Source organism: Scomber japonicus, chromosome 7 (assembly GCF_027409825.1).
Source record: "Scomber japonicus isolate fScoJap1 chromosome 7, fScoJap1.pri, whole genome shotgun sequence".
Taxonomy (NCBI): domain Eukaryota; kingdom Metazoa; phylum Chordata; class Actinopteri; order Scombriformes; family Scombridae; genus Scomber; species Scomber japonicus.
The window spans coordinates 11,073,678-11,099,245 of record NC_070584.1 but is presented as its reverse complement, the minus strand read 5'-3'; the positions used below and the strand labels follow the sequence as shown (position 1 = coordinate 11,099,245).

General features: G+C 42.9%; 2 protein-coding genes across 2 annotated transcripts; both read left to right on the top strand.

Annotated features, from left to right (window-relative positions):
• The first annotated feature begins 25 nt into the window (after positions 1-25).
• mettl13 (methyltransferase 13, eEF1A lysine and N-terminal methyltransferase) lies at positions 26-3,910 on the top strand. Its single transcript, XM_053322155.1, has 9 exons — positions 26-249; positions 555-827; positions 917-1,385; positions 1,484-1,683; positions 1,796-1,985; positions 2,322-2,486; positions 2,664-2,876; positions 2,960-3,091; positions 3,335-3,910. Exons 1-9 carry the CDS (start codon positions 97-99, stop codon positions 3,625-3,627), a joined length of 2,088 nt encoding a protein of 695 aa, XP_053178130.1. The 5' UTR covers positions 26-96; the 3' UTR covers positions 3,628-3,910.
• Positions 3,911-4,305: 395 nt separating this feature from the next.
• Positions 4,306-24,155, top strand: dnm3a (dynamin 3a). Its single transcript, XM_053323150.1, has 21 exons — positions 4,306-4,860; positions 6,300-6,373; positions 6,809-6,958; positions 7,044-7,247; positions 7,483-7,581; positions 8,476-8,636; positions 8,718-8,860; positions 9,599-9,734; positions 9,847-9,914; positions 10,067-10,205; positions 10,290-10,376; positions 10,493-10,563; positions 10,675-10,735; positions 11,781-11,807; positions 12,522-12,635; positions 17,428-17,537; positions 20,595-20,706; positions 21,374-21,523; positions 21,897-22,120; positions 22,194-22,364; positions 23,765-24,155. The coding sequence occupies exons 1-21, from the start codon at positions 4,700-4,702 to the stop codon at positions 23,796-23,798; spliced, it is 2,496 nt and encodes an 831-aa protein (XP_053179125.1). The 5' UTR covers positions 4,306-4,699; the 3' UTR covers positions 23,799-24,155.
• Positions 24,156-25,568: the final 1,413 nt, after the last annotated feature.

Here is a 25,568-nt window from a genome sequence, read left to right as displayed (position 1 = left end):
TGAAACGGTGTCCGGGTTGAAAAGTCAGTGCGCAGTGCCATGTGGAGAGAAGTCTATAAACAGATAAACAGAGTATTTTAACAACAGCGGCCCACAATGAGTCTGTTACCTCGCACTGCTGAGGAGTTCAGCTCCGCAGAGTACTGGGAGAGGTTCTTTAAGAAGCGCGGAGAGAAAGCTTTTGAGTGGTATGGAGACTACAACAAACTCTGCGGCGTGCTGCACAAATACATCAAAACCCAAGATAAGGTAAAGTCAACTGCTTATACTGGACAGGCAAAGGTGTAACCTTTCACTTTAAAAGTATGACTATTAGATGCATGTCATTTTTGCCTGACAATTATCCTTACAAGAAGTGTAACAAATATTCCAGTGTATCAGCAGGCTACATCTCTTATCTTGTACATTTATGTATTCAGATATTTTAGTGTATAAAGTAGCATGGAAATGCTTAAGTCAAGTGCCTCAGTCTTGAGTAAATGTACTTATTACTGTCCACCAAATCCCCAGCATCTATAATAAATGATGAATTGTTTTGTGTTTGTGTCCTTCAGGTGCTGGTTGTCGGCTGCGGTAACTCTGAGCTGAGTGAACAGCTTTATGATGTCGGCTACAAACATCTGACCAATATTGACATCAGTGAGACAGTCGTGACCCACATGAACCAGCGAAACGCTGAGCGCCGGCCGGGCCTGACCTTCCAGCAGGTCGATGCTACACAAACACCGTATGAGGATGCCAGCTACCAGGCTGCACTGGACAAGGGCACCCTGGATGCCATGGCATCTGAAGAAGAAGGAGCACTGGCCAGGAACATGCTCACCGAGGTAAGAAACCAGTGTTAGACAGTATGTTTAAAAGTTCAACTGTTTGTATCGTTGCATTCTCCTCACTGCAGTTTTTCTTGTGTCTGTAGGTGGGTCGTGTGCTAAGTGTGGGGGGCAGGTATGTTTGTGTGACGTTGGCTCAGGAGAGTGTCATCAAGTTGGCTGTGGAGCAATTTGTTCAGCTGGGGTGGGCAGTGAGGCTCCACTGCCTGCAGGAGGAAAGCGGGAAAGATGAAGACTCCTTTGCTCTGCCTGTCTTTGTTCTGGTCTGCACCAAGTTTCGTCAGCCTATGCCTACACCCATTCTGGAGATGTGTCTTGGGGAGGATGGAGCTCCAAATCGTCTCACACAGGTGACGGAGTTGTTGACGGCTGTGAGGGAGCGTCAGGCTTATTCCGTGTTGAGAAAGAGGCTCCGCACAGGCACAGATGCCAGCTCGAACCTCTCACTAACTCTCAGCCACGCTAAGACTGGCCTTCCCAGATACACCCTCACTGTGCAGGACTCCCCACCTGGTGCCAAAGTGCCAAGATCAAACCTGTTTGCTATATTTATTGGTGAGCTCTCTTGTTGTCTAATCATATTTCTGTCACACGGGTTGTAAGTCATTCATCTTTTTTTGATTTTTACAGTTTTTTCTGCTTTTCCTTTTTAGTGCCTCAAGGCAGTGAGACAGCTTGGCTCTACAGTTCCAGCGAGGGGCGAAGGCAGCTGGCAGCTAGTGCTAACTTTCGGCGCCTGGTTATTGTAGCAATGCACAGGAATCAAGAGTACACAGACATGCAGGCTGTCCAGTCAGAACTCTCCCCAATGGTGATGGACCTGGCTCCCCCGGGAATGCCAGACAATCAGCAGGTAGACACACACATACAGTAAATCTTTCAGAATGTGCTTTTATACAATGAAATGATTTGTGTAAAATCAATGAATCACTGATTTCATGTCAACTCTCCATCCCCCCATTCAGGTCCCGTTTCTGTCAGTTGGAGGTGACCTAGGTTGGCGAGAAGTGGTCAGCAGAGGTGTGAGTGAGCTGAGTGGGGAGTACTGTGTGGAGAATGTCAGAGGAGAAGACGGTGAACTGTATCGGAGGCTCGTGTTCCTGTCTAATGCTGCCCTCGTCCAATCAGAGAGTCGTCTTGTCTCCTCAAATAATGGTCAGATCTTTTTCCTCATTCGCTGTACTTTGAATATATTTTTCCTTATTGTCAACAATTTATTAACCAATTAAGTATTGCAACAACAATGTATGTAAGTATCAGATCCATCATTACATTTCACACATAAAACAATACCAGGACACAAGTGAGTGAAGGCAGAAACCAACAAACAAATATCAACAACAGAGAATAGATGGAGGGGAAAAAAACAATAAAAAGGGAAAAATAGTCAAACAATGAAAAGGAAACAGTTTTATGTATATATTATTACAATATTGTAATACTTTATCAAAATGTAGATTTAAAAAAAATGTAATATTTGTGTTCCTGAAGCCTCAAGTCACAAGAAGAAGAACAAAAAGAAAGCCAAGCCAACAGCGCTTCCAACAACATCCTCAACCTCTCTGTCAGTGGACAGCGGCTTCCTTTGCTGCGCTCACCATGAAATCATGGTGGCTGGCCTCGCCATGCTCGGAGTGGGCATGCCACAGAACAAAGGTGCGTGTATGTGTGTTAGTGTAAACTGGGTTTCACACCAGTTTTGGTCATTGTAGTTCAGGTGGACGGCAGGAGGAATAATAAACAAAACAACCCCAGGTTTCCATTGTCTTACATGAAATATCACACTTTATTGAGCTTGCATGTGAATGTCATCCACTATGTCTTCCTAATTAGATGTGTCAGTGTCAGTGCTCCTGGTGGGGCTTGGCGGAGGAGGCCTGCCTCAGTTTCTGCGGGACTTTGTGCCCGGCGTTGCTGTCGAGGTTGTGGAACTCGACCCTGCTGTGCTGGAAGTGGCAAAAGGGTGGTTCGGGTTCCGACCAGATGATCGTTTGACTGTCACTCTTGGGGACGGCCTTGAACGCATCTGTGACCTGGAGAAAAAGGGTTAGTGATGGAGGAAGGCAGCTACGGCTACGGCAGGGAATAAATTAACAATACAAAGAAGTGACTTTTTTTTCTCTGTACAGGTGATCGTTTCTTTGATGTCATCATGTTTGATGTGGACAACAAAGATAGCACTTTGGGAATGAGCTGTCCACCTGCTGCCTTCGTAGAAACCCCCATCCTGCAGAAAGTCCGAAGCCTGCTAACCCCAAAAGGTATCTCAAATTATCTTCTAGATTCTTTTAATCTGTTTGAATTTGTTGTTTTTCATCAAATAATGACATGGGAGTACTGATGTTAAATCAAAGCATTAAATATACACCTAATCAATAAACTACTAATAAACAATTACATCCTCAAAACTGTCTTATTCCACATGTAAAGTCTCCTTTTCTGTTAGAAATACGTCATCAGTGGAGTTAAATCTTCTCTCTCTCCTCTCCTCGCCCCTGTACAAGGTGTCTTCATACTGAACCTTGTGTGTCGAGATTCGGCCTTGAGGAAAAGCGTGCTGGAGCGTGTGAGCGCTGTGTTTCCTACCATCCTCTCCCGAAAGATTGAAGGGGAGGTAAACGAAGTCCTTCTGTGCTCTCGCGGAGAGAATGAGACATCAGATGCCGCCAGCATCCTTCCAACCCTGAACCAAGCAGCCAAGAATCTGCAGAGCGCACTGTTCTCTAACAGGACTGGAGACAAGCGTAGCCCACATATAGACATTGCAGAGTTGTTAAAAGACCTGAAAGTTGCATGAGTTGTTCTGTGACCAAATGGAATGAAATGAATTATTTGTCAAATTTGAAATTATATGATTTTAAGATGGTAAAATATCATGAAGACAGTATTCTGATTTTGCTGTTCAATGTGATTAAATGATCACGGATGGTGTATTACATACACAAACACTAGTAAAGAACATTTTTTATCTTTAATTGTATTGTGTTTGTTTCTACAAAAGTAAACTCCCAGTGCTCTTACTTGAAGGTCTCCTAACATGTGACCTGAACTAAACTCAATAACATGAGATCTTTGCATTATTTCACCATTAAATATAGCATTGGGTTTCTCTTTCACTTGCTTCTGGATTCCAGTGTACTCCACTGTGCCCCTTCCTCACTGCCAAAGAATGCAGCCGCGTTATTTACAGTAGATGAATCCACACGCTGGTTCTGGTTGTAATGTTTATGGGGCTGCAGTACAGGGTGTGTACGGATTTTAAATAGCTGTCGGAGGAGGAGGGAGTACTTGCCCGGTGTCTGATAAGTTAGGGTACTTTTATAATTGGCTCTGAAGTTTGTCTCTCAAGCAGAAAGGGGATTGCCTAGTTACATTTTCCGATTACCGCGCATGCGCTGAAAACTTGATTCCGTTAGCTGTCAAAGTAGTATGTTTTCTCCTCATAAATCTGCGGCAGCGGCTAATAAGCTAGCGACTAGCTTCTTAAATGTTTCCAGAGGTTTGACGGAAACGATACACTGCGAGCGTTCGGACTTCTAAAAAGACTGGTAGCCTATATCTATAACAAGCTGCCTTCGAGGTCTTCTTGTCTGTGAACACAAACTTGGGCACTTACGTTACCAGACGCACGGACGACAACTCATTTAACGTAATTATCAACGGCTGCTAAAGACTCGGACTTTTGAAGTCTTCACCACTGTCAAGAGGAGTGTTATTATGAGGTTTTTCTACATTTTAACAACGAACACAGCATAACCGTAAGTAAGCATTAACAATGGTAGCTATTCTGCTGAGTGGTGTAGCGTAGAAGGTGCGTAAAACAGAATTGAAAGGAGCCGGGCAGGTAGACGGGCTGCTACTCCGTTGCGATGGGCAACCGTGGGATGGAGGAGCTGATCCCGCTGGTCAACCGCCTGCAAGAAGCCCTGAGCTGCGTGGGACAGAGCTGCAGCCTCCATCTTCCGCAGATCGCAGTAGTGGGCGGACAGAGCGCAGGAAAGAGCTCCGTCCTGGAAAGTTTTGTGGGCAGGTAAACCGAACACAGTGAAATCAGCGAAATTCATGAGAACAGGTGACGCAGGATATCAAGAACATTTTTCTAAGTAGATATCAAAAAGTATTTTTTTCTAAGTATAGGGTTTTAAATTGTTACTAATGGCTTTATTATTGCTTGATAAAGTTACTGATGCTCTAAAAATAAGCCAGGAATCTGCAGTTAGTACTAATCAAAATCTGAATTTGTAATAGAGCTGTTGAGAAGTGCTTATAATGTAAAAGTAAAGGCCATGTGACTTGTGATGCAAGGGCTGGGACAGTCCTTATAAACAAGGATCTGTGAACCACTGAATTGAAACCAAATCTTAAGACTAATGTAATCAGTTTCAATGTACTGTTGAAATCACTGTGTTCACACCTCATACATCATGATCTCCTCCCAGCACTAGTGCTATGGCTATATTTGCTAGTATGAAGTGGATACCAGAGGTGACCTGTCTGTATGACAGTAGCCAGTACAGCAGCTTATCTCACACCCAGGCTCTTGGGAAAACAATGGAAGCTACTTTCTTTTCGTAAACATATGAGTCTCTCAGTCAATACCTTTCAGAGCTTTGTTCAGTGAAAACTTAATCTGACCTTTTCACTGATTAAATTTTGAGGTCTAAAGGTAATGCAGGATAACCCCCGCCCGCTCCCACCCAACTAAATCTTTGTAAGGTGCTAGAAAAATCAATGAGTCCAAACTCAATAAAAGACATTACCACACTGTTAAATCAATGCAGTATTTTACTTTAATGTGCAAATCTCTTTTGCCAAGTTTGAGGTCTAAAGGTAACGCAGCTCACTCAGAGTTGTTTTGGTAAATTTAAATGCAAGTAAGATGGTGCTGTTCAATGTGATGACAGGGTTAAGTGCTGTCATCCCGTCCAACAGGAATGCTGGTCAGTAAGTTTCCCAGCTTCCTCCAACCATTATAGCCGAGACACTGGAGCTCTGTTAAGTGAAGGAGACCTATGTATTGTCTTGAATAGTAGGCCCTGCAGGCCAAAATGTTGAAGACTCTTAATGCTTGCCTTCCTGTGATGTGATATTTTATCACGTCAGTTCTTTGTTTCAGTCATGACTATGTTGTGACACCCCTCTGCTGAGCTCTGTGCCAGATGTTTGATCCATTGCAGGATGCAGAAAAACAAACTTCCTGAATCTGATTTTTATAGAGGGTGGATTATTTTTACCCTTTGCAATGTACAGCTGACTGTTTAAGTCAGACAGTTCCTATAAGGCCAAAGTCTTTTAGTGTAATGTTCTCATGTGGGCATGTTCACTGGGTTAAGTTATAAATGGTATGTGTCAAGCTAATATCTCAAAAATGACATTTGTGAGCTTTTGCATTGAAGACCAGTGGCAGTTTGCCTGTGTGTGTGTGTGTGTTTGTATCCTTTTTCCAATTCAATGTTTCCTCTCCAACAGAGACTTCCTTCCACGTGGTTCAGGAATTGTTACTCGCAGACCTTTAATTCTTCAGCTGCTCAGTGCTGACACTGGTAGGCAAGACATTCATATTCATTGAATCATTTTCAGGTCATTTCAACCTGTACCTCAAAGCTGCCACCAGGTGGCAGTATGACATTTCATAATGACAGAGCCAGACTGGCGAGATAGTTCTGGAATTGAGATTAGACCATATCCTGCATTTTTTTAAAAACTTCTAGCCTCTAATGCCTAATGCAACATTTGCATTACTGAAAAAAGACTCAAATAACATAGAAATTTGCTGGAAGAGTGCAATCACAAATAAACTTAATTAAATTGCATTTATGCATCTTGCTTTACCGTTCTATGCCCTTATGACTTGAGCCATAAAAACATAAAACAGCAGCAAATATTTTTGATGCACTGGGTGCGCCTGATATTTCAAAGATAGTCTAAAATTAAAAGCGCAGTACAAATGTATCATTGTTTAACTGATGTTTTTCCAGAGTACGGTGAATTTCTCCATTGTAAGGGAAAGAATTTCACAGACTTTGATGAGATTCGCCAGGAGATAGAGGCAGAGACGTGCAGAGTCACAGGATCTAATAAGGGCATCTCTCCTATCCCCATTGGCCTACGGATATATTCACCACATGGTAACATCCATTCACACAAAGTCTAATTTTAATAATGTGTGTGTTTATATGCACTGTTCTGAATGTGCTTGTGTGTGTTTCGCAGTGCTGAACCTGACTCTTGTGGACTTGCCCGGCATCACCAAGTTGCCTGTGGGTGACCAGCCAGCAGATATAGAGTACCAGATACGAGACATGATCATGCAGTATATCTGTAAGGAAAACTGTCTCATTCTGGCTGTCACGCCTGCTAACACTGACCTGGCCAACTCTGATGCACTGAAACTGGCCAAAGATGTTGACCCACAGGGTAAGCCAAGTGTGACTTCTCACTAAGGTGTCTTTGAGAAACACACTGATTGTACACTGATTTAATGCTGAATTTATGGGGCTGATACTTCACCCTGATTTAAACTAGGGTTAATTTTCACATGATTACAAGGAAAATGTCTAAAAGGTTGAGGGAGTTGTCATATAATATTTCTATTTTCGTAAAATCTCTTTTGAAGCTATAAAAGTTGCTGTATTTTTCTCCTTCCCTTCAGGCCAGCGTACAATAGGCGTAATCACTAAACTGGACCTGATGGATAAAGGAACAGATGCCCGGGAAATACTAGAGAACAGGTTGCTTCCCCTACGCAGAGGTGTGCTGCTTATGTTTGCGTGCATGTGTTCTTGTGTGCTGAGCCACCAAACCACAATCCAGTCACACTGAGAGGACTGACGTTCTAATATTGTCTGCAATCACCCACCAGAAGCTCACTCTCAAGTTAACCAAGCACTCATTCCCTCTGTCTTTTTTTACATTTTTATCTCTGTCCCTCTAACGGTCTCTCTTTGTGTCTCTTTTCTTAACTGTCTGTATATCCATTTACAATATTTCATCAGGTTGTGCCATGTGTTAAAAGATAAGTAATTTGTATGGCATCCATGCACATTTATGCTTGTGTGTATTTATATGATAGACAGACTGTAAGTGATTATATTATTCACTGTACTGTTTCGTGTAACAGCCAAGAGTGTGAGTAGGAGGACTGGGGGACAGCATGTCTGATGGCTAGTAAAGTGTGCTCTGTGTGTATGTGTGGGTGTGAGAGAGAGAGAGAGAGAGAGAGAACCAAGGAAAAAGGCATCATAGTAAAGCACCACCAGGTGCAGGCTTCCTCATGCTTCTCCTATAGTGCTAATGCATTAGCCATGGAAGCCCACTGAAATAACTGCCCTAGTAGCAGCATAGAGCTGAAGCATTAGATATGGAGCCTAGTGCTATTACATCTATTACTGTATTAAATAGGGGATTTGGCCCGCTTTATACCACATGTCCTGCTGTTGCACAAACATACTCATTTCCTGCTTGTATGCTACAGTCTTAATGGAACAAATGGCGGTCTGGGAAGAGTTCCCAAGGACACGTCAGAAAATAAGAGTTGAATCTGTTTTACATCAAAGTCCTTGATTGTTCCTTTCTCTTGTTGCACATTGTCTTCCTTACAATGATCACATGCTCTTCATTTCCCTTTTCATCTCTTCCTCCACAGGTTATATAGGAGTGGTGAACCGCAGTCAGAAGGACATTGATGGGAAAAAGGATATTAAGGCAGCTCTGCTTGCAGAGGAAAAGTTCTTCCTGTCCCACCCGGCCTACAGACACATGGCTGCAAGCATGGGCACACCATATTTACAAAAAATCCTCAACCAGGTTAGAACACACACCACACGACCACATAGAGAAGTAAATAGGTTAAGGGTGGGTACTGTTACTCATAATTTCTGTTTGCAGCAACTGACAAACCACATTCGAGACACTCTTCCAGCCTTCCGCACTCGTCTGCAGAACCAGCTTCTGGCTGTGAACAAAGAGGCTGAAGAGTACAAACAATATAATCCTGATGACCCTGCAAGCAGGACCAAGACACTCCTACAGTCAGTCAGTCACTCATTTTCTGTGCGCATGTATACCAATTTATTTGTCTTTTCACCTAGTTATATATCAGTGTTTTGCCTTGTCTGTCTGTTTCTTTTTTTTTTATGTTTATCTTTATTTATTGAATATTTTGTTAATTTTACAAACAAGGAACAACATAGAACAAGAAGGCACATGTGGTTAAAAAAAGAGTCAGCATTCTAAAGGTACAAAATTATATCATCTCAGCATATACACATACCTATACATATGTATAATATACACACAGTATATTTATATTACAAGACTCTATATATACCACAACCATCACATCAACACAAATCACATCAGCTCAGTTCAGTTCTTTATTCGCTTTCTACTTCAATAGCATTGTTCTCAAGGAAATTACAGAAAACCTTCCAAATTTCCCAAAACTTGTCAAGCTTGTTCTTTGTAGTGTTGCGGTGTAGCTTATCTTTTCTAAAGCAAAGTAAAAAGTAATTCCTGTCAACCATTGTGAAGTAAGACAAGATTTCTCTTTTTCCGTGAGCAGGCTATATATCTTTTAGCAGATATTGACTAAGGATCTTTCATTTTTAGAAGTCACAAAGTTGTAGTAAGGATAAATATTCAATAAACATAGTTTTAGTTTGAGAGGCACTTCTTTACAAATGATTAAACTGGCCAGGGTCAACACTTTCTTCCAAAAAGAAAGTCAGGGGGCATTCTCACATGCACTGTCTGTTTCTTCTCCTCAGGTCAGTTCAGCGCCTGGCTGTTGACTTTGAGAAGCTAATCGAAGGCTCAGGTGACAAAATAGACACCATTAATCTGTCAGGAGGTGCAAAGATAAACCAAATCTTCCATGAGCGCTTCCCTTATGAACTGGTCAAGGTGTGTGATTCTATGTATTGGTTTTGATTGTCTTCATGCACATGTAGAGCTTGCTAAAGCCAGTTGGCCAACTGCTCAACTCTGACTAACAATGTACTGTGGTTGTCTCCAGATTGAGTCTGATGAGGGGAAGCTGCGGCAGGAGATCACCTATGCCATCAGAAACATCCATGGAGTCAGGTGTTGTATGGTGTTCTGAGCATAATAGTCAAATGCTTTTACATTTTTCTGCTGTGATATTTTTTGTTTTCTGCGGCCAACCTAACATTTTGTTTTGTATGTTTTTAAAAAAAATGTTTTCCTTTCCTCCACCTACCCCTCCTTCCCTACAGGACAGGTCTGTTCACTCCTGACATGGCCTTTGAAGTGATAGTCAAGAAACAGATAACAAGCCTAAAGGGACCGTGTATTCAATTTGTGGATCTGGTCAGTCAAGAACTATTCACCACTGTGTACCAGTGTGTCAACAAGGTATAAATCTCTGTGTGAGCGATGCACTGTGTTTCAATGTGTCAAAACAGTCTTTAACCAACCCCTGGTATTTTTTCTCTATAGCTTAGTTCCTTTCCCAAACTGCAAGATGAAACAGAGAGAATTATAACCACTGAAATTCGGGAGCAAGAGAGTAAATGCAGAGATCAGGTGATTCACACACATTTGGACATTGCATTGACACATCAGTTTGACATCACACTACTGGATATTTCAATTGCACAGGCTCTGTTTATCTCTACTTAATGTACATCTGCTCTGTTCAGATCTTGTTGCTCATCGACATACAGCTTGCCTACATAAATACCAAACACGAAGATTTCATTGGCTTTGCTAAGTGAGTAACCTCTCATCAGTTTTGAACTCTGTCACTAAATATGTTAAATGTAATGAACTATAAACTTGTAACACACTAATAAAGTTAACATGCACTCTTTTTCTCTCTCAGTGCCCAGCAGATGTACAACCAAAGCAATAAGAAGATTGCTGTAGGGATTGCAGGAAACCAGGTGAGAATTTAGCAGGAAAAAATCCTTACAGTATTTTTAGCCACAGTAGCAGCGCGGCTCTTGAGATGGCACTAACAATAGATAAAGTCAGAGTGAATGATCTCAGCAACTACTCTGGATAGTTAAGTCATTTAGAAGATGTTGAATAAAATCTTTCATGGTCCCCAGAATGTACATCCTAATGACATTGCTGATTACCTGACTAGTATCTCCAGAAATATAAGCTGTCAACTGAATATCCCAATGATATCCCAAATATTTTACCATACCTTGACTAAATCACCCTCAGGCCAAACAATAAGCCTGGTTATGCACTTTTAGTATTGTTTCCCTTCTCATTCAGAAATGTCTTTGTCACTATTATGCAAAATATACATAGTATGTACATACTTGTGCATGATAGCTTGTACATCGTAGATAACGACACTCAAAATGGAACCCTGAGATCAGTGGTTGTCGGTAGTGCACAGTATGAGTGTGCATGGTTATGAACTAAACCTTTTCCATCCATCTTACAGTTTTATTTTTTTCCATTCTCATTTACAGTGACGTCACCGGCCCATGTGTTATGTATTAATCAGCATTAATCAGCATTCATAGCTCCAGATAAATTGGAGATATTTAGTGTTTGGGGGCAGATCTTACTGAAGGGGATCAAATCATGCAACCAGAGTTGATCTTGGCTTCTTACAGGAATGCAGTCAAGCGAAAAGGAGGCCGTTTTGTTTTTGTTTTTTTTGTCTCAATCTTCTATGATTTATGTGTAAGATAATATTTTTGTGACACATTTTAAAGCTGGGATAATTAAAGACACAATCCCAGTATGATTTTGTTTATTCTGTAATCTTGATATAATAGGATTACATTTCAAACACAGCTTTAAAAAATCAAAAAATCTCATTTATTTATGCAAACAACTTTCACGTTGCTTTAATAGTAATAACTATTAAATTATCAACATCAGTGTCGTCCCCAACAAAGTGAATACAAGGAACAACTGACCTCCATCTTAATTTTGCTTCTTCATCTCCTGTTTTTTCTCCAGGGTGTGGCCCCTCTCTCAAGTCTAATAGTAGGATACCAATCTCTTAAAGCCTACTCTCTCACTGCTGCCTCTACTGGAGATCTATGTGTGCAGGATTCACGCTAAAGGGTTGTGGGTTTGCATGCTACTGACGGCAGAAAACGTGCACACTGGCAAAGTGGCTTGTAGCTTTATTAATCATGTTTTTCATCATCTTCCACTGATACACACTGCTAATTATACACACCTTATTTCCCTCTCAGTGTTCTCAGTATTCTTATATGCTTTACCGTCAGCTCCATGCATATTTGCAGATGTTAATATTTTCCAAGTTTTCAGGATGTATATGTCATTTCTTGGTATCTCTATGTCATCTCATGCTTCCCATTCCCTAATTCATCACACATCTTTTTTTCCAGTCTCTACCTTCCTGTTCTTATCTCCAAATATGCTTGTTTCTATGCTTATTGTGTTTGCCTTTACCTGTACAGCTAGTCCTCTTCTTATTGACCAGTGTCCACTGGCGGTCAGGAAACATGGCTGAATTATTTGGTGATTGCTCCATGGTTGCTACATCATATATTTCACAAATGTCTAACTTGCAAGTTTTTATCTCTCCACTGTCAACTTTCTCCAATTTTTCCTCCTATTCTCACCAAAAGGTCCGCTCTCATTGTGTGTATCTGCTTCTTGTTTTCTTGTCAATGCCATTGCTGCTGTCAGTCCAGCCATTTGAGCTTCTTACCCTTGACTGTTTTGCAGGTCATACGCAAGGGCTGGCTGATCGTCAACAACATCGGCATCATGAAAGGTGGAGCCAAGGAGTACTGGTTCATTCTCACTGCTCAGAGCCTGTCCTGGTTCAAGGATGATGAGGTGAGGCCTTCACATTCATTTAATTCCCTGTCTTTTCAAGTTATAATTTGGACTAAAATGCGAAAATAGGCAAGTCAAACACAGCGATACACTTGAGTCATGAAGAGTTTATTAACACATCTCAGCTTGAAACAGTATGTTAATCGGGAAGATGAGAGATGATTAAGTAGAAGGGAAAAAATCTGTCATCTGTTGATAACGACGCAACAGTTTGATCCTGCAGTTTCATTGAAGTGGTTGGCTGTCCTATGGTCCCTGTTCTGATGTCAGTGGGGCTGCCATCTGTCTGCCTGTCTGTGCCTGCTGTACAGGAGCAGAAGGTCTGCACAGCAAGTGTAGACAGGCAGACACACCACAACAGTCTCATCCTGTCACAGTCGATGTCATGGGAAGAGGGAAGGGCAGAGAACAGGAAGTGAGATCAGAGGAGGAGAGCATATATAGGCACATTTGTACCTTTGACTAATGTGTTATATTTGTGAAGATGCTGTTGTGGGTAAAAATGTGTGGTATTGTTTGACAGGAATCGTTAACTAAACAGAAACAGTGCGTAGAGCGCTTTTACGAATAGGTTATTGGTCTTGGTAACCACACTAACATAGTTTGAAAGCTGCGTTGTGGCTGAAACTAAACAGATGGACCCTGTGTTTGTGGAAGCTTTGTGACATTTGACACCATTATATGCACAAGTAGAAGAGCATCTTTAACCCTGTTTCTCAGCCCAGCTAACCATTTTTACTCTTTTCTCTCCTGCCACCTGGACCTGCAACTGAGCCCCTCCGTTTCCCCCATTCATTCCTCTGACGCCCTCCCCTCTCCCCATTCGTCCCGCTCTTCGTTCACTCTTCCCCTTACTCCCCCTTTTCTTCCTCTTCTGGGAGTTCAGGCATTTGGAGCGGCTCACTCTGACACAGCTGGAGCTGCCCCAAGCCAAACTAAGACACACACACACACACACACACACACACACACACACACACACACACACACACACACACGCACACACACACACACATGCACGCTCAAACACACACACAGTGAACAGACTTGTATATACAGTATACAGTACACATGCAGAGTCTGATGTAAACAAACTGGCATGCAAATAGTGGAGAAAAATATACACTCATTTAGACAGACACAGTCACTTTTCAGATAAACACTGGTTCACTTGAACACAGTGTTCCCAGACACAGCCCCAGGCATGCATATTGTACACAAGCAGTGTTATAGGTTTCCTCTGACTGTCATCCTCCTTACTAAGCATTTACCAATCAACTTGCACATGCACACAGACTTAACACATCTGCGACAAATAATACAAAGACAGGCAAGCAAGTATTTGGTGACCACATCAGAGAAACAAATTTTGTGTGTCTGCAGATTACAGTGAGACACGTATGTTTGTCTACAAGGATTAAAGCTTGTGTGACCGTCTAAATCTTTTCAAGTCATTTAGGTTCAATTAGTCATTGTACCATTTCACTATGTTGGGGGGTTTATCAGCTGTTAATGTGTTTTGAAGACCTTAATTCATTGTCAGTCACCCATGTTATCAGAGCAGATCTACTGCCTTTCCAAATGCAACTGTGTGTGCACACACACACACACTGTCATGCAAGCCAAGCTTCTGCTTCTTCTCTCTTGCAGTTCCCGCTCTCATTCTCCCCGCCCACACTACCTCCACAGACATTTCTTTTTCTTCTTCTGCTGCGACCCCCACTTTTATTTTCTCTTTCTTTACCTCTGTTGCCTTTTCCTCTCCTCCTTTCTCTCCCTCTGTCTCCCCTTCTTTCTCTCTCTCCCCCTTTCTGTGGTTGGCAGTCTCCCTGGGACTATGCACATTCCTGGCTGGAAAATTTGAAGCTTTGTCCAAACACCAGCTTCCAAGATCTGCCCAGAGAAATCCCACATGGCTGTTTCTACACTGCAGACCTCCCCTTTTGACTCCCCCTCTCTCCTCTTAACTCCTCCACAGTTTCTCTCACAAATACCCCTGTCCCCCCACCCCCATCATCTCCCCTTCCAAACTCCCCGCTCCATCCTTTGCTTCTACACACTCCAATTTTTTAACAACTTAAAGGCCGTACGGAGCATCTCTCTTCCGTGTACTACAACAGTCGTACCCTGCTTTGACCTCATACTGAGAGTGCAGCATAATAGTCCAGAGTTTAATCTCTGTAGCACACTGAACAGACATACATTCCTTCACCCCTCAACTGCCAGGGCTCCACCAGGCTGCCTGAAGAAAAACAGACGGCTCATGCCTATACACTTAATCTAGATGCTCCCCTCTGTGTGTGTGTGTGAGTGTGTGTGTGTGAGAGAGGCCTGTTCCATATCTCAAATCCATTAGTCTATAGGAAGAGAAGACACAGCTTCAGACACAGCAGGTCTGATGTATGATACCACCCTAGAAGACACACACTTACACACGAGCATACACGAAGCAGTGCCATGATGTCTGTGAACGTAAAAGTTATCATATTGCCACACAGATGCACATGCAGACACACAAAATACCCAAAATGTGAGGCAAAATCAGTCAGTTTAACGCTTTTCTATACTGAGTTTGCTTTAAAAACAAAAAAAACAAAAAAATATTTACAGCTGTTATGCCTTGAATGTTGGAAAAACTTCAGTCAGTCACTAGTTATAGATTTTCTTGCTGGAATTTGCTGTATGTAAACTTCTCTGCCTTGAATGCATCACTCGCCATTTACACAGCTGACAAACGCTACAAAATGGATCTCATTACGCTTGAATCACGACATAGTTGATGACTACATTTTAAAGTATTAAAAGTAGGTGTTAGTGTATGCACATTTAAACACATTTCCACATGTTTAAGCAAGAAACATCAGAGAATATTAGACCCTGGATTCGCCGCAGCACAGATGCATGCATGCAGATTTCATCCTGAGTCTTGATGGGTATGTATGTGTTATTCGTGTAAGCTGCTGAAGCGCTTCCTTGCACAGTCTAACCAATGTGCAGACTACTGTACACCAGTAAGATCCTGAACAGGTAGTCTGAACACTGGGATGACGGAGCAGGACCCTTTCTCACTCTCTCTTCTCTTCGGTCTCGCCTTTCCCCCCGCTCTGGATAGTTGGTAGCAGTCCGGCCCGTGTCGCAGGGTTGTCGGCCAAAAGGTTTCCTCTCTTATTATCTTCTTTCTTATCCTGTGTCGGTGCCGTGTTGCAGGGCGAGGGGTCTCACATGCACATCAGACATCCACTCCTACGGGTGTCCCTCCTCCGGAGATGTCAGTGTATCTTGGGTCAGGCGTCCGCAGGGCTGTGTCCCGGCGTAGTATCCAGTCTTGACGTGGCACATTTACTCATTCAGCTAGGGATCTGCCTGTTCACTCAGGGAAGGCATAAGGAAATAAGGGGAGTGAGAGACGGAGAGAGAGTTAGGGAGGAACTTAGCAGCCATATATGGGTTGATGGGACCCATGGGGAATCAACTTTGGAGTGGTCTGCAGTTTCTCCCCACTTCTCCAGCACACTCTCTCCTGCTCTCCAGGTTCCTCAACCCTTCCACATCTACTCACGCAAAAGTCACCCCTCTCTATCCTTCTATCCCCCTCTATCCCTCCTCTTCCTCTCTTCCTCATCTCTACTTTCTATTTCTACCCCATCAGAGCACCCTATACTCTCTCCAGTCTCCTCCCCCTCTGTCTAAAGCGATCCCAGATGTTGCAGTATGAGCGCCAATCCCGTTCTGTCATTTTTTTCAGCCTCTGTTACAGGAAGTGGGCCCCTTTGGAAAAAAGGAAAGAGGAACGGAGGAAGAGAGTCGTAGGGTTCAGGGGAGCACTGAGAGAGGGAAGACCAATGTACTACCAGCACACTCGCATCTAAAGCCACATGTGTGCATGTGCTCAAACGCAGATGCACACACACTCACGAACGTGCATGCACACAAACATACACACACAACCACCAAGACAACATCCAGGATTTTAGGGAAACCCTCTTTTCTTGAAGGCATGCTTTAGTTCTGTTTTCTATGGAAGTCAGCCCTCTTTTTCTGTCTCTCCTTCATCTCTACCTCATCCACAGCTGTGAATATCACCAAAGCAGTTTTCTGAAAGCCCCCTTCTCAAAGGTTAGAAAGAGGGAACAGGCCTGAGTAGAGAGATGGGGGGGGAAGGGCTTCACTCGAGGAGAAATGTTGTGTTAGAGCTTGAGTCTGAGTAATGACTTTCACATGTGGGCCCGGCCTCTCTCCCTCTTTTTTTTTTTGGACTCCTTCTCTCATTCCCTCCCTCCCAACTTCAGTTCTCTGTACCCTGCCTCCATACTGTCTGGTTCTCCTCACCCTGTGTGCTGCACTCTTCCAACTGTTTACTGTCATTCATAAGTCCCCCATGGTGATGACAGACTATAGTCTCATGGCATCTCTTTTGCCTTCCCTCTCCCTCGCCCACTGTCTCTCTTCCACAAGTTAATGCGAGTCAGTCTGACAGGCAGACAGAATCTGATGTGAACTCGGATGCTCTGCGCAGCACAGTGTTCACACAACTCCTCTTCGCCTCACCCTCTGACACTTTTCCTTTTACAGTTCAAGTCTCTTGATCCCACTGGCTACTCTCTACTCTCAGCGCAGCCTGAAAAATATTAAGTACCAGACATGCAACTATTTTAGCTAAAGCCCCCAAGTGAACTGTCTTCAGTCTGTGTTGTTTTTTGCTATCAACACCTGTGCTTACCTCTTTGTGATGTCATATTTTACTGTGCATACCTCTGTCAACTTTTATCTCGCCATATTTTGTCTTTTCCAGGAGAAAGAGAAGAAGTACATGCTTCCTCTGGACAACTTAAGGCTCAGAGACATTGAGAAAGGTTTCATGTCCAGCAAATTCGTCTTTGCTATCTTCAACACACAGTCAAGGTTTGTGTATGCATGTGTGTGACCAGAGGCCTGTGTTTGTGTACGTGCGTGTTTAACGAGTGAGTGCATGAGTCAGAGTAGGGAGTTTTGTTCTTGTCACCTGCTCGCTGAAGTTGCAGCGATATTTTACAAGGGTGGATAAGTCAGGGGAGGAAAGGGAGGCGATGTCAGAGCAGTGTCTTGCCCTTCCTTTCACCTCTTCCATTCAACTTTGCCACCGGAACTGAAAGGATATCCAGTGGGTGCTGGAGCGGGTGTCGTTTTTTTAGTGCCAGGCTGCTGAGGGGCAGAGCTGGGTTTAGGTTTGTTGGTCTAATGTGTGTGAAACTGATTGAGAGAGACAGAGAAACAAAGAGAGAGCATAAGAGAAAAAGAAAAGAGAGCGAGTGTTTAGGAGCTGGAGCCGACCCAAAGCCTGGCTGATTGTACCAGAGCATGTGGGCTTTGTTTATAATACTGTGCTATGCTGCATTCGGACACACAAACTGGATTTGTGTGTGCATGTGCGTGTGTACATGTGTGTATTTGCATTTGCCTGTGTGTGTGTGTGTGTGTGTGTGTGTGTGTATAGACCACAGCATACCGACGGCAGGCTCATTAAGCAGCTAATCAAAGCCAGAGAGCTTGGATCAGAGATGAGGCTGCTCTTGTTTGGAAAGAATTGCTCGACTCACCACAAAAAGGAGGGAGAGAGAAGAATTGGAAGGGTTGAGAGGAGAAAGAAAGCGGGAGAGAGAGTATCAGAGCCATCGGCCAGGAATGTGTCAAAGTCTGTCCTATGGCGCCCCCCCCCCCCCCTCCTCTCCCTTTCCTGCGCCCTCACTCTCTCTGTTTCTCTTTCTGTATTTGCGTGCGTGTGTGTGTGTGTGGCAGACATTGCCGTGGTTTTGTCCCTGTCTGACAGTAATCAAAAACCTCAGGAAACTCTTCAAATCTAAAGCAGTCAGAGCTCTGCGCAGGAATTCCTCAAGATGAGTGAAAAAACTCACACTGGCCACAAGCAGAGGAGAGAATAGCAAAGGAGATTAGAAAAAAAAAGGACTGTGTGAGTCATAAATCTGCATAGAGAACAATTTTAATGTGCGCTCGCTTGTCGGTGCGTATGTTAGTGTCCTAATCTTAGTGTAATAGCGCTCTAGTATTGTCATCGTTGGCCTGGCTCCCTGTCTGTTAGCCACCACGCCCTAACTTATTAGCCTCACCCAGCGCAACACAGCCACGAGCATACAAACTGACAGCCTATTTCTTGATCTTCTCACACACGCAGAAAGGTTTCACATATTTGAGGTTAATTGCTATGTGTTCTGAATGTGAGAAGGGAACAACAAAAAGAGGAAAGAAACAACTGAGTGATTAAAGAAAAATGTTTAACAGATGGGCCACAGCCCTCTCCAGATCCTTTGCTTGTTTCTTGCTTTGTTCTGCTGTCTCCTCACAGCACAAGATGTTATGGTGGTGTGAAAGGAAGGAGAGAGGGAAAGAGGGAATAAATAACAGGGAGAAAACAGATGACGAAGATGAGGGGATAAGTCGCAGCAAGGCAGGTCGTGTCAGGCGTAGCAGTTGGGAAAGTTGTGTGTCCGAAGGTGTGTTTCTACCTTGTTGCAAGTATGTCTCTATGTGGTGTTTGTCTGTAAATTGTTCTCTCTTTACATGTTTTTGTATTATATATCATAATGCATTTAACAAACAACATTTGGAGACCCAACCTGTTATATCCCTTTTCCATTAAGGACCTGTGTTCCTAATACAGAACACAGACTCTTTTTACACCAATGAATTGTGTTACACTTGTAACAACTAATTTATACAAGATGGAGAATGAGACACAGGTCAGCCAGCGCACTTCCCAAATAGGCGGTCATTATCCATTCAAAACATCACACCAGGCTGGGACACTTGGACTTGGATTTTTTTTTTTTTTTTTTTTTTCCAATTCATGTTCTTAATTTTAGTCTCTCTTCCCCTTTAAATTAAGTTAGAGTCTAATGACAGCCTGCATTAGTTATTCACACACAAACTCAGCCAATATGTATTTAGTAGCTTCTGTAAATTGCTTGATAATGCAAACCAAATAATGAAGAGCAGGTTAACAAATAATGAATACAATCACATTTTTATTAACTCATTATATATTATTCAACTCAAAGCTATGTACAGTAGCAGCAAAGTTACACACAATACTTTAACTGTATGTGAACAACTTTGAACTTTTGAACTTTGAAATGAACAAAAGCCAAGTTGGATTTCATAGCTTATTGTGTTGTCAAGGAATGCTCTTTATAATTATATCTACTCATATTTACCAGGTTCACATTTTACACATTTAAGTCCAATCATATAAAGGCAGGTGATTCATATGTGTCGCTACACATTAAGGCCATCCTGTTCCAATAACTGTTGACTTGTGTACAAAGTGGGTCGACAGCTGAGTGAAAAGGGATATTAAAAACATTAGAATACAAACATCAAAATCATCCATGTGGTCTTGTTGCAGTTTTTTCTTTGATGTCGTCTTTTAGATACACTCTGCTGATTCATAATAGGTGACTGGCATCATCTCAAAAGTAGCATCTCTCAAGCCCAGCGATAATTGAATTCAGAGGGCATGAAGCTGTGACCCCTCTTTTTGTACTAGAGAGGACGATATTTGTTTACTCGTGATAAGAGAGGAGGCAGCACACAGCTAAAAAATACCATTTTAACATCTTAACGTTACTGAGCTGAAACGATCCCACACATTGTGACTAAAAAATGTGGCTGCATCATCTACACTGAGTTCATCAGAAAAAGCAGTAATTACCTTTTATTAGTAAAATGCCGGTCTTCCTATTTTGGATAATGCTTGTCACATGTGATGATTAAGCATTGTGTGTGCTAATGTTACCCTGGAGCATCAGAGTGAACAAGTTAGGTATATTGCTATGACACAAGTTTTTGTGAGGTTGACTCATGTGAATATTACTCTGTATTGTAGTAAGTCTGCTTGAGTTTAGACTGTTATCACTGGCTTATGTAGTTTTTCGAGGAATCTGACAGTATTAAAATGAATTGCAGGAACGTGTATAAGGACTACAAATCTCTGGAGTTGGCCTGTAACACTCAAGACGAGCTGGACAGCTGGAAGGCTTCTCTGCTCCGGGCCGGAGTCTACCCTGAGAAAGTCACCGTTAGTATCCTGACCCCCAATGCAACCTAATTAAACCCAAACCTGACCTTAGCTGTGGGGAGCAGCACCTGCCTGCACCTTACCTTTGTGATGTATGCACTCATAGCCTTTGCTAACCTTAAACCCTGGCCATAACCCCATACCCCCTCTCCATGTCCATGTTCCCCCCTTCTCCTCCCTTGCCATAGCGAAAAGGCAAAGCCCCCACCCCTTCCATCTCGCTCTGTCGTTGGCTCTTCAGCGCAGCATTCTTGGCCCATGATGTCACTACAATGTGTGTGTGTGTGTGTTCTAGTCTGTTTCTAATCAGCGGTTCCTCGTCCCTCACCCACTCCCCCTTTTCTTTCTTCTGCCCATTCCTGCTTACCTCCCTCTTTTGTGTTCCCCTCTATTTTGCTCTCTTTGTTCCTACCACAGTGGCTCTCTACTTCTCGTCACCAGCATAGAACAGATTACAAGATATGGCGATACATGAGACCAATCCTTATCGCCTCACACATCTGTATTAGTGTGAAATCACCAGTTGTGTTCTCAGGAGTCACTGCACATGTACAATACTATACATCACTGTATTTTTAAAAGAAATAAAGAAGCATAATCTGTGTGGAGCGTATAGCAATTATTCTAAACTCCATGTTGTCTGTCTGTCACCCACATGGACGGACAGGGAAATGGAGCTGTGGACAGCTTCATAGACCCCCAGCTGGAGCGCCAGGTGGAAACCATTCGTAACCTGGTTGACTCCTACATGGGCATCATCTACAAGACCATCAGGGACATAATGCCTAAGGCAATCATGCACCTCATGATCAACAACGTAAGTTATCCAGACCAGACTCTTAACTGTTTCATCATTTTTTCCCTTCCAGGAAAACCTGCTCTCTCTCTCTTTCACTCCTTCTGCCTCTCAAACATTTTAAAGTAACTTTCATCAATCATCAATCTTTGTCATAATTTGGCCAAGTGAAATCTGTATTCCTTTGTCTGTAACACAAGCATTCACAATTTGAAACCCTATTTGAGTATTTTCCAATGACGTGAAAAAGAAAGAAGAAACCATAGGGGGAAAAAAAAAAATTTCAACACCCCTTTAAGAATTTAGAGTTGTAGTCCCAAATCAGAGTAAAGTATCACTTTACAAAGTCTTAACATTTTGACTTGTCACAGCTGTTTATAATCCCTCTACGTAGGTGAAAGAGTTCATTAGCTCGGAGCTTCTGGCCCAACTCTACGCTCTGGGAGAATGCTCAGCACTGATGGATGAGTCACCGGAGCAGCAGCGGCATCGGGAGGAAGTGCTCTGCAAACACACTGCCCTGAAGGAGGCGCTCGCTGTCATTGGAGAGATCTCCACCTCTACCTGCTCCACCCCTCTGCCTCCACCTGTAGACTCTTCCTGGATACAGACCTCCAGGTACAGACACGCACACAGATGGACTACAGTGATGCATAGATGTATGCAGTAATGAAAGCTGTGTTACGTACAGCTGTCATTTACACACCTCTTCTCCACACAGCTCTAAAAAACCAGTGACTCGTGGCCATGCCCCACCTGCTCCTCGGGTTCCTGCTCACACTGGACGCAATGCTTCCCCGCGTACTGATGGCTTTCAGCAGCTCAAAGGCCAATCCACCCGTGCTCCATCTTCTGTTCCAAGGTAGCTCTGAAACCACAGAATTAGGTCTTTAAAAAACCTGAGCGGTTATATCATCATGACCTCAGGCCTGTCATTCAAACACTGGCATAACAGTTGGCATATATGCATATACACACTCACATATTCACAATCAGACTTTGCGCCACAGAGGCACAGGGGTACAGGGAGTTGTTATTTGAGCTGGGTGGGGGTCTGCTGGAAAATGTGTTTCTCATATTCTCTTTCCCATCAGCCTCAGCAGACAGGACTTCTCTCTGTGCAGCTTTTTACTGGAGCCAGAGACAACAGGCTGAGCGCTCTGTCAAGTTTTCATCTTTCTCTCTGTCCTTCATCCCCCCTTTCCCTCTTTCTCCAAGCATGCATTTGTTTTATTGCCTTCCCCAGTTTCCCTCATGCAATAGCCGTTATTTTTCCTTTTCCCCCTACTTCTTTTTCTTGTACATTTCTTCACTTCTCCTCTTTCACTGGTTCCTCCCCTGCTTTTGGCCTGTCTCTCCCTTTTTCTTTCTGCCTCATTTCCTCTGTGCTCTCCAATGGTTCTTTAGGTTCTTTCCCGCATACAGTCTGCCTCTTTCCTTTCCTGGTGTTTTCCATCCAACATTAAGTCTCTTTTCCTTACTGACTCTACCTCTCCTATAGACATACATTGGATGTGAGCTTACTGCTATGAGTCTATTTTTTGTCATACATATTTGTTCTCATCATTGTTAAGTCTGGTGACACTGGAAACACATGTGAAAATAAAATGTGTGGCATTATGGCAAATCCAAAAACATATGGACAATTAAAACTACAAAAAGTAGCAGGGAAAAACTCTGAATCCTGATTCACACAACTCCAACTTTTGGATCAGCTCCTTGCAAAGTTGTGCATCTCTCCGATGTTTAAGAGTAATAAGTAACTCACCGCTTTTTTCCTCTCTTCGTCTTTCAGATTCTGCCAAACCCACGCAGTACTCCATGAAACCATGTAATAGTTTAAAAAAAGGTTTTCACGTCTTTCATGACACGCTTTTAATCCAGGGGTCAGCAATTAGGTGACAATTTGGGGCCAGTTTTTTTCAGAGCTGTTCCTTGGACAGCCAGCACATTTTTATAGATGCAGTAGAGATGTGGGCCTGTGTTTTTAATATTTGCTTTATTTGAAAAATGTTTTATTCGTTCAGGAACAAATGGGCATATAAAGCTGGGGAGCTGGAATTACTTTCCATTTGAAGCTTCAGTCTAAGTCGTGACCTGTGTTATACCCCAGAGTAGACTCGGCCGCTCGTAACTTAAAAACTATGATAGATTATTAAACTGTGTTAATTGGTCATTTTAGGGACGCACATGAACATCCTGTCTATTTGTTATATTATATTGGACCATATAGAAAAATCTTTCATGTGATCTTCTCTCCAGGAGGCATCCGCCAGCAATCCCAAATGTGAAATAATGGTCCATATGGTTCAGAACTCCATTACCCATGTGCCCCAGTGATCCTTCCAGATGCAGCTGACTGCTACCCCAGAGACAACCCTGACCTGTGTGATGTGTAATCCAGCTGAAGCACTACGCTGGGCTTCTCTGCGACTCCTCTGGGAGCTGCAGTCTGCAAAATTCACTGAGTCTCGAGTCTGTTTTGTACATATTATCACTGGCTATAAATGCTGGAATGTGCTCCACTGTCTGCTGACTTTACTCAAGTGCCTAAAATGCTGTGTAAATAAAAATACCAGTTATTCTACAATAAGAGGAAATACATGCACTATTTTTACTGTTTTTGAATAAACAGGTGTCTTTATTTTTTGAACGTGTGTCCTGATTTCTTTTTAATTGAAAAAAAAAAATCCAACATTTTTGCACATAAAATCAAGTCATGACTTAGTTTTTCTCTACAGCTGTTGCACTTTATTTATTAGTAGGCTATTCACTTGTGTAGCTAGGTCTTATGGAGACCTTATTGGCGTTTTTAGGGGTCTGAGTAAAATAAAGATTGTTCAGTTTCAGTCACAATCACGAGAATTTATCAGAACAATTATTTAAGAACAATTACTATCAAATGCAGCTTAAATGTACCTATAGCTCCTCTAATTGTAGATTAAAGATATACTTTATATTTTTTGGTGAGGGTCCAAGGAGCACAGGCTATATCCTTCGGCTAAGCCTATAATTAGTGCCCTCGTGTCTGCTGTGTTATCAGTATCTTATTGATGAATGTTTCTGACATGATGAAGACGTGACCTGACAGCAGCGTGTGACGCGCCGTAACCAGGACGCACGCTGTCTGCTGCTGGACGTCTGGCTGAGTGAGGAGCAGACAGGCCGCACAGAGGCAGACTGCTCGACTGAACTTTGTGTTAAAGTCGGGCTTCATCTGCCGCTTACACCATGGCGCCACCACCGCAGTCAAAACCAGCCGTAAAGCCCGCCGTCACATTTCATAGCAAGCCGAGGAAAGGAGAGGTGAAGGTACGACACCTAGCGTTCACCCCACACACCCCTCTCACTGCATTCAAACTCTCTGCTAGCTCACATGTGAAGTAATGTTCGCGCCATGAATGTCTTGGAAAGCTACTTCACACACAGTGGCTCCTAAAATAATAGTCCGGTGTGTTTATGTTCCACTGAAAGCCAGAAACGAGAGGAAAAAAATGTGCCGGAGCGTAGTTGGGCTTTTTAAGTATTGAAACAAAAACAAAAAAACCTAAAAATAAACAGGAAATGATTCCAGTCTCCTTCACGTTGAAAGCTGAACAAAAAAACAAGGGGAGTTTAATTTGAAACCCGGGTAGTCACAGTTTAAATCTCAACAGCAGATATCATGGCAGAAAGCTGCTGCAGTGCTGCTCCCTGTGGGTCGGAAACTTGGAGGCAGCATGAAAATCACAACAGGTGTTTCTCATCAGCTCACACCGCAAGACGCCCACTGCGTGACGTCACCGGCTGGCGTTTGGCCACAAGCCACAAATGTTGAAGGTTTCAGTCCCTACAGCGGTTTTGTGACCTAAATAACCCAAGAACCTGAAGGTGCCGGGTTTGTGTGTGTGTGTGATACCAAAGTGTTGGAAAGTAACAATCATTTTCATAAACGTCAAATTAAATAAAAGCTTGAATTGATGACATTTAAGTGTTGACAAGCAAACTGTCCCTCCAACCTGAAAACGCAGTAGTCTGTGCTGGCCTAAAATTTTAACTTATTAAAATGAACCTCTGATGATAAAGT

Bases quoted from the DNA above. Each gene is read 5' to 3' on its own strand.
- dnm3a (XM_053323150.1), top strand. From the start codon at position 4,700: ATGGGCAACCGTGGGATGGAGGAGCTGATCCCGCTGGTCAACCGCCTG. The intron at 17,538-20,594 runs GTTTGTGTATGC...AATGAATTGCAG, and splicing joins ATCTTCAACACACAGTCAAG to GAACGTGTATAAGGACTACA. The intron at 20,707-21,373 runs GTTAGTATCCTG...ATGGACGGACAG, and splicing joins TCTACCCTGAGAAAGTCACC to GGAAATGGAGCTGTGGACAG.
- mettl13 (XM_053322155.1), top strand. From the start codon at position 97: ATGAGTCTGTTACCTCGCACTGCTGAGGAGTTCAGCTCCGCAGAGTAC. The intron at 1,386-1,483 runs GTGAGCTCTCTT...TTTCCTTTTTAG, and splicing joins CCTGTTTGCTATATTTATTG to TGCCTCAAGGCAGTGAGACA. The intron at 3,092-3,334 runs GTATCTCAAATT...CCCCTGTACAAG, and splicing joins AAGCCTGCTAACCCCAAAAG to GTGTCTTCATACTGAACCTT.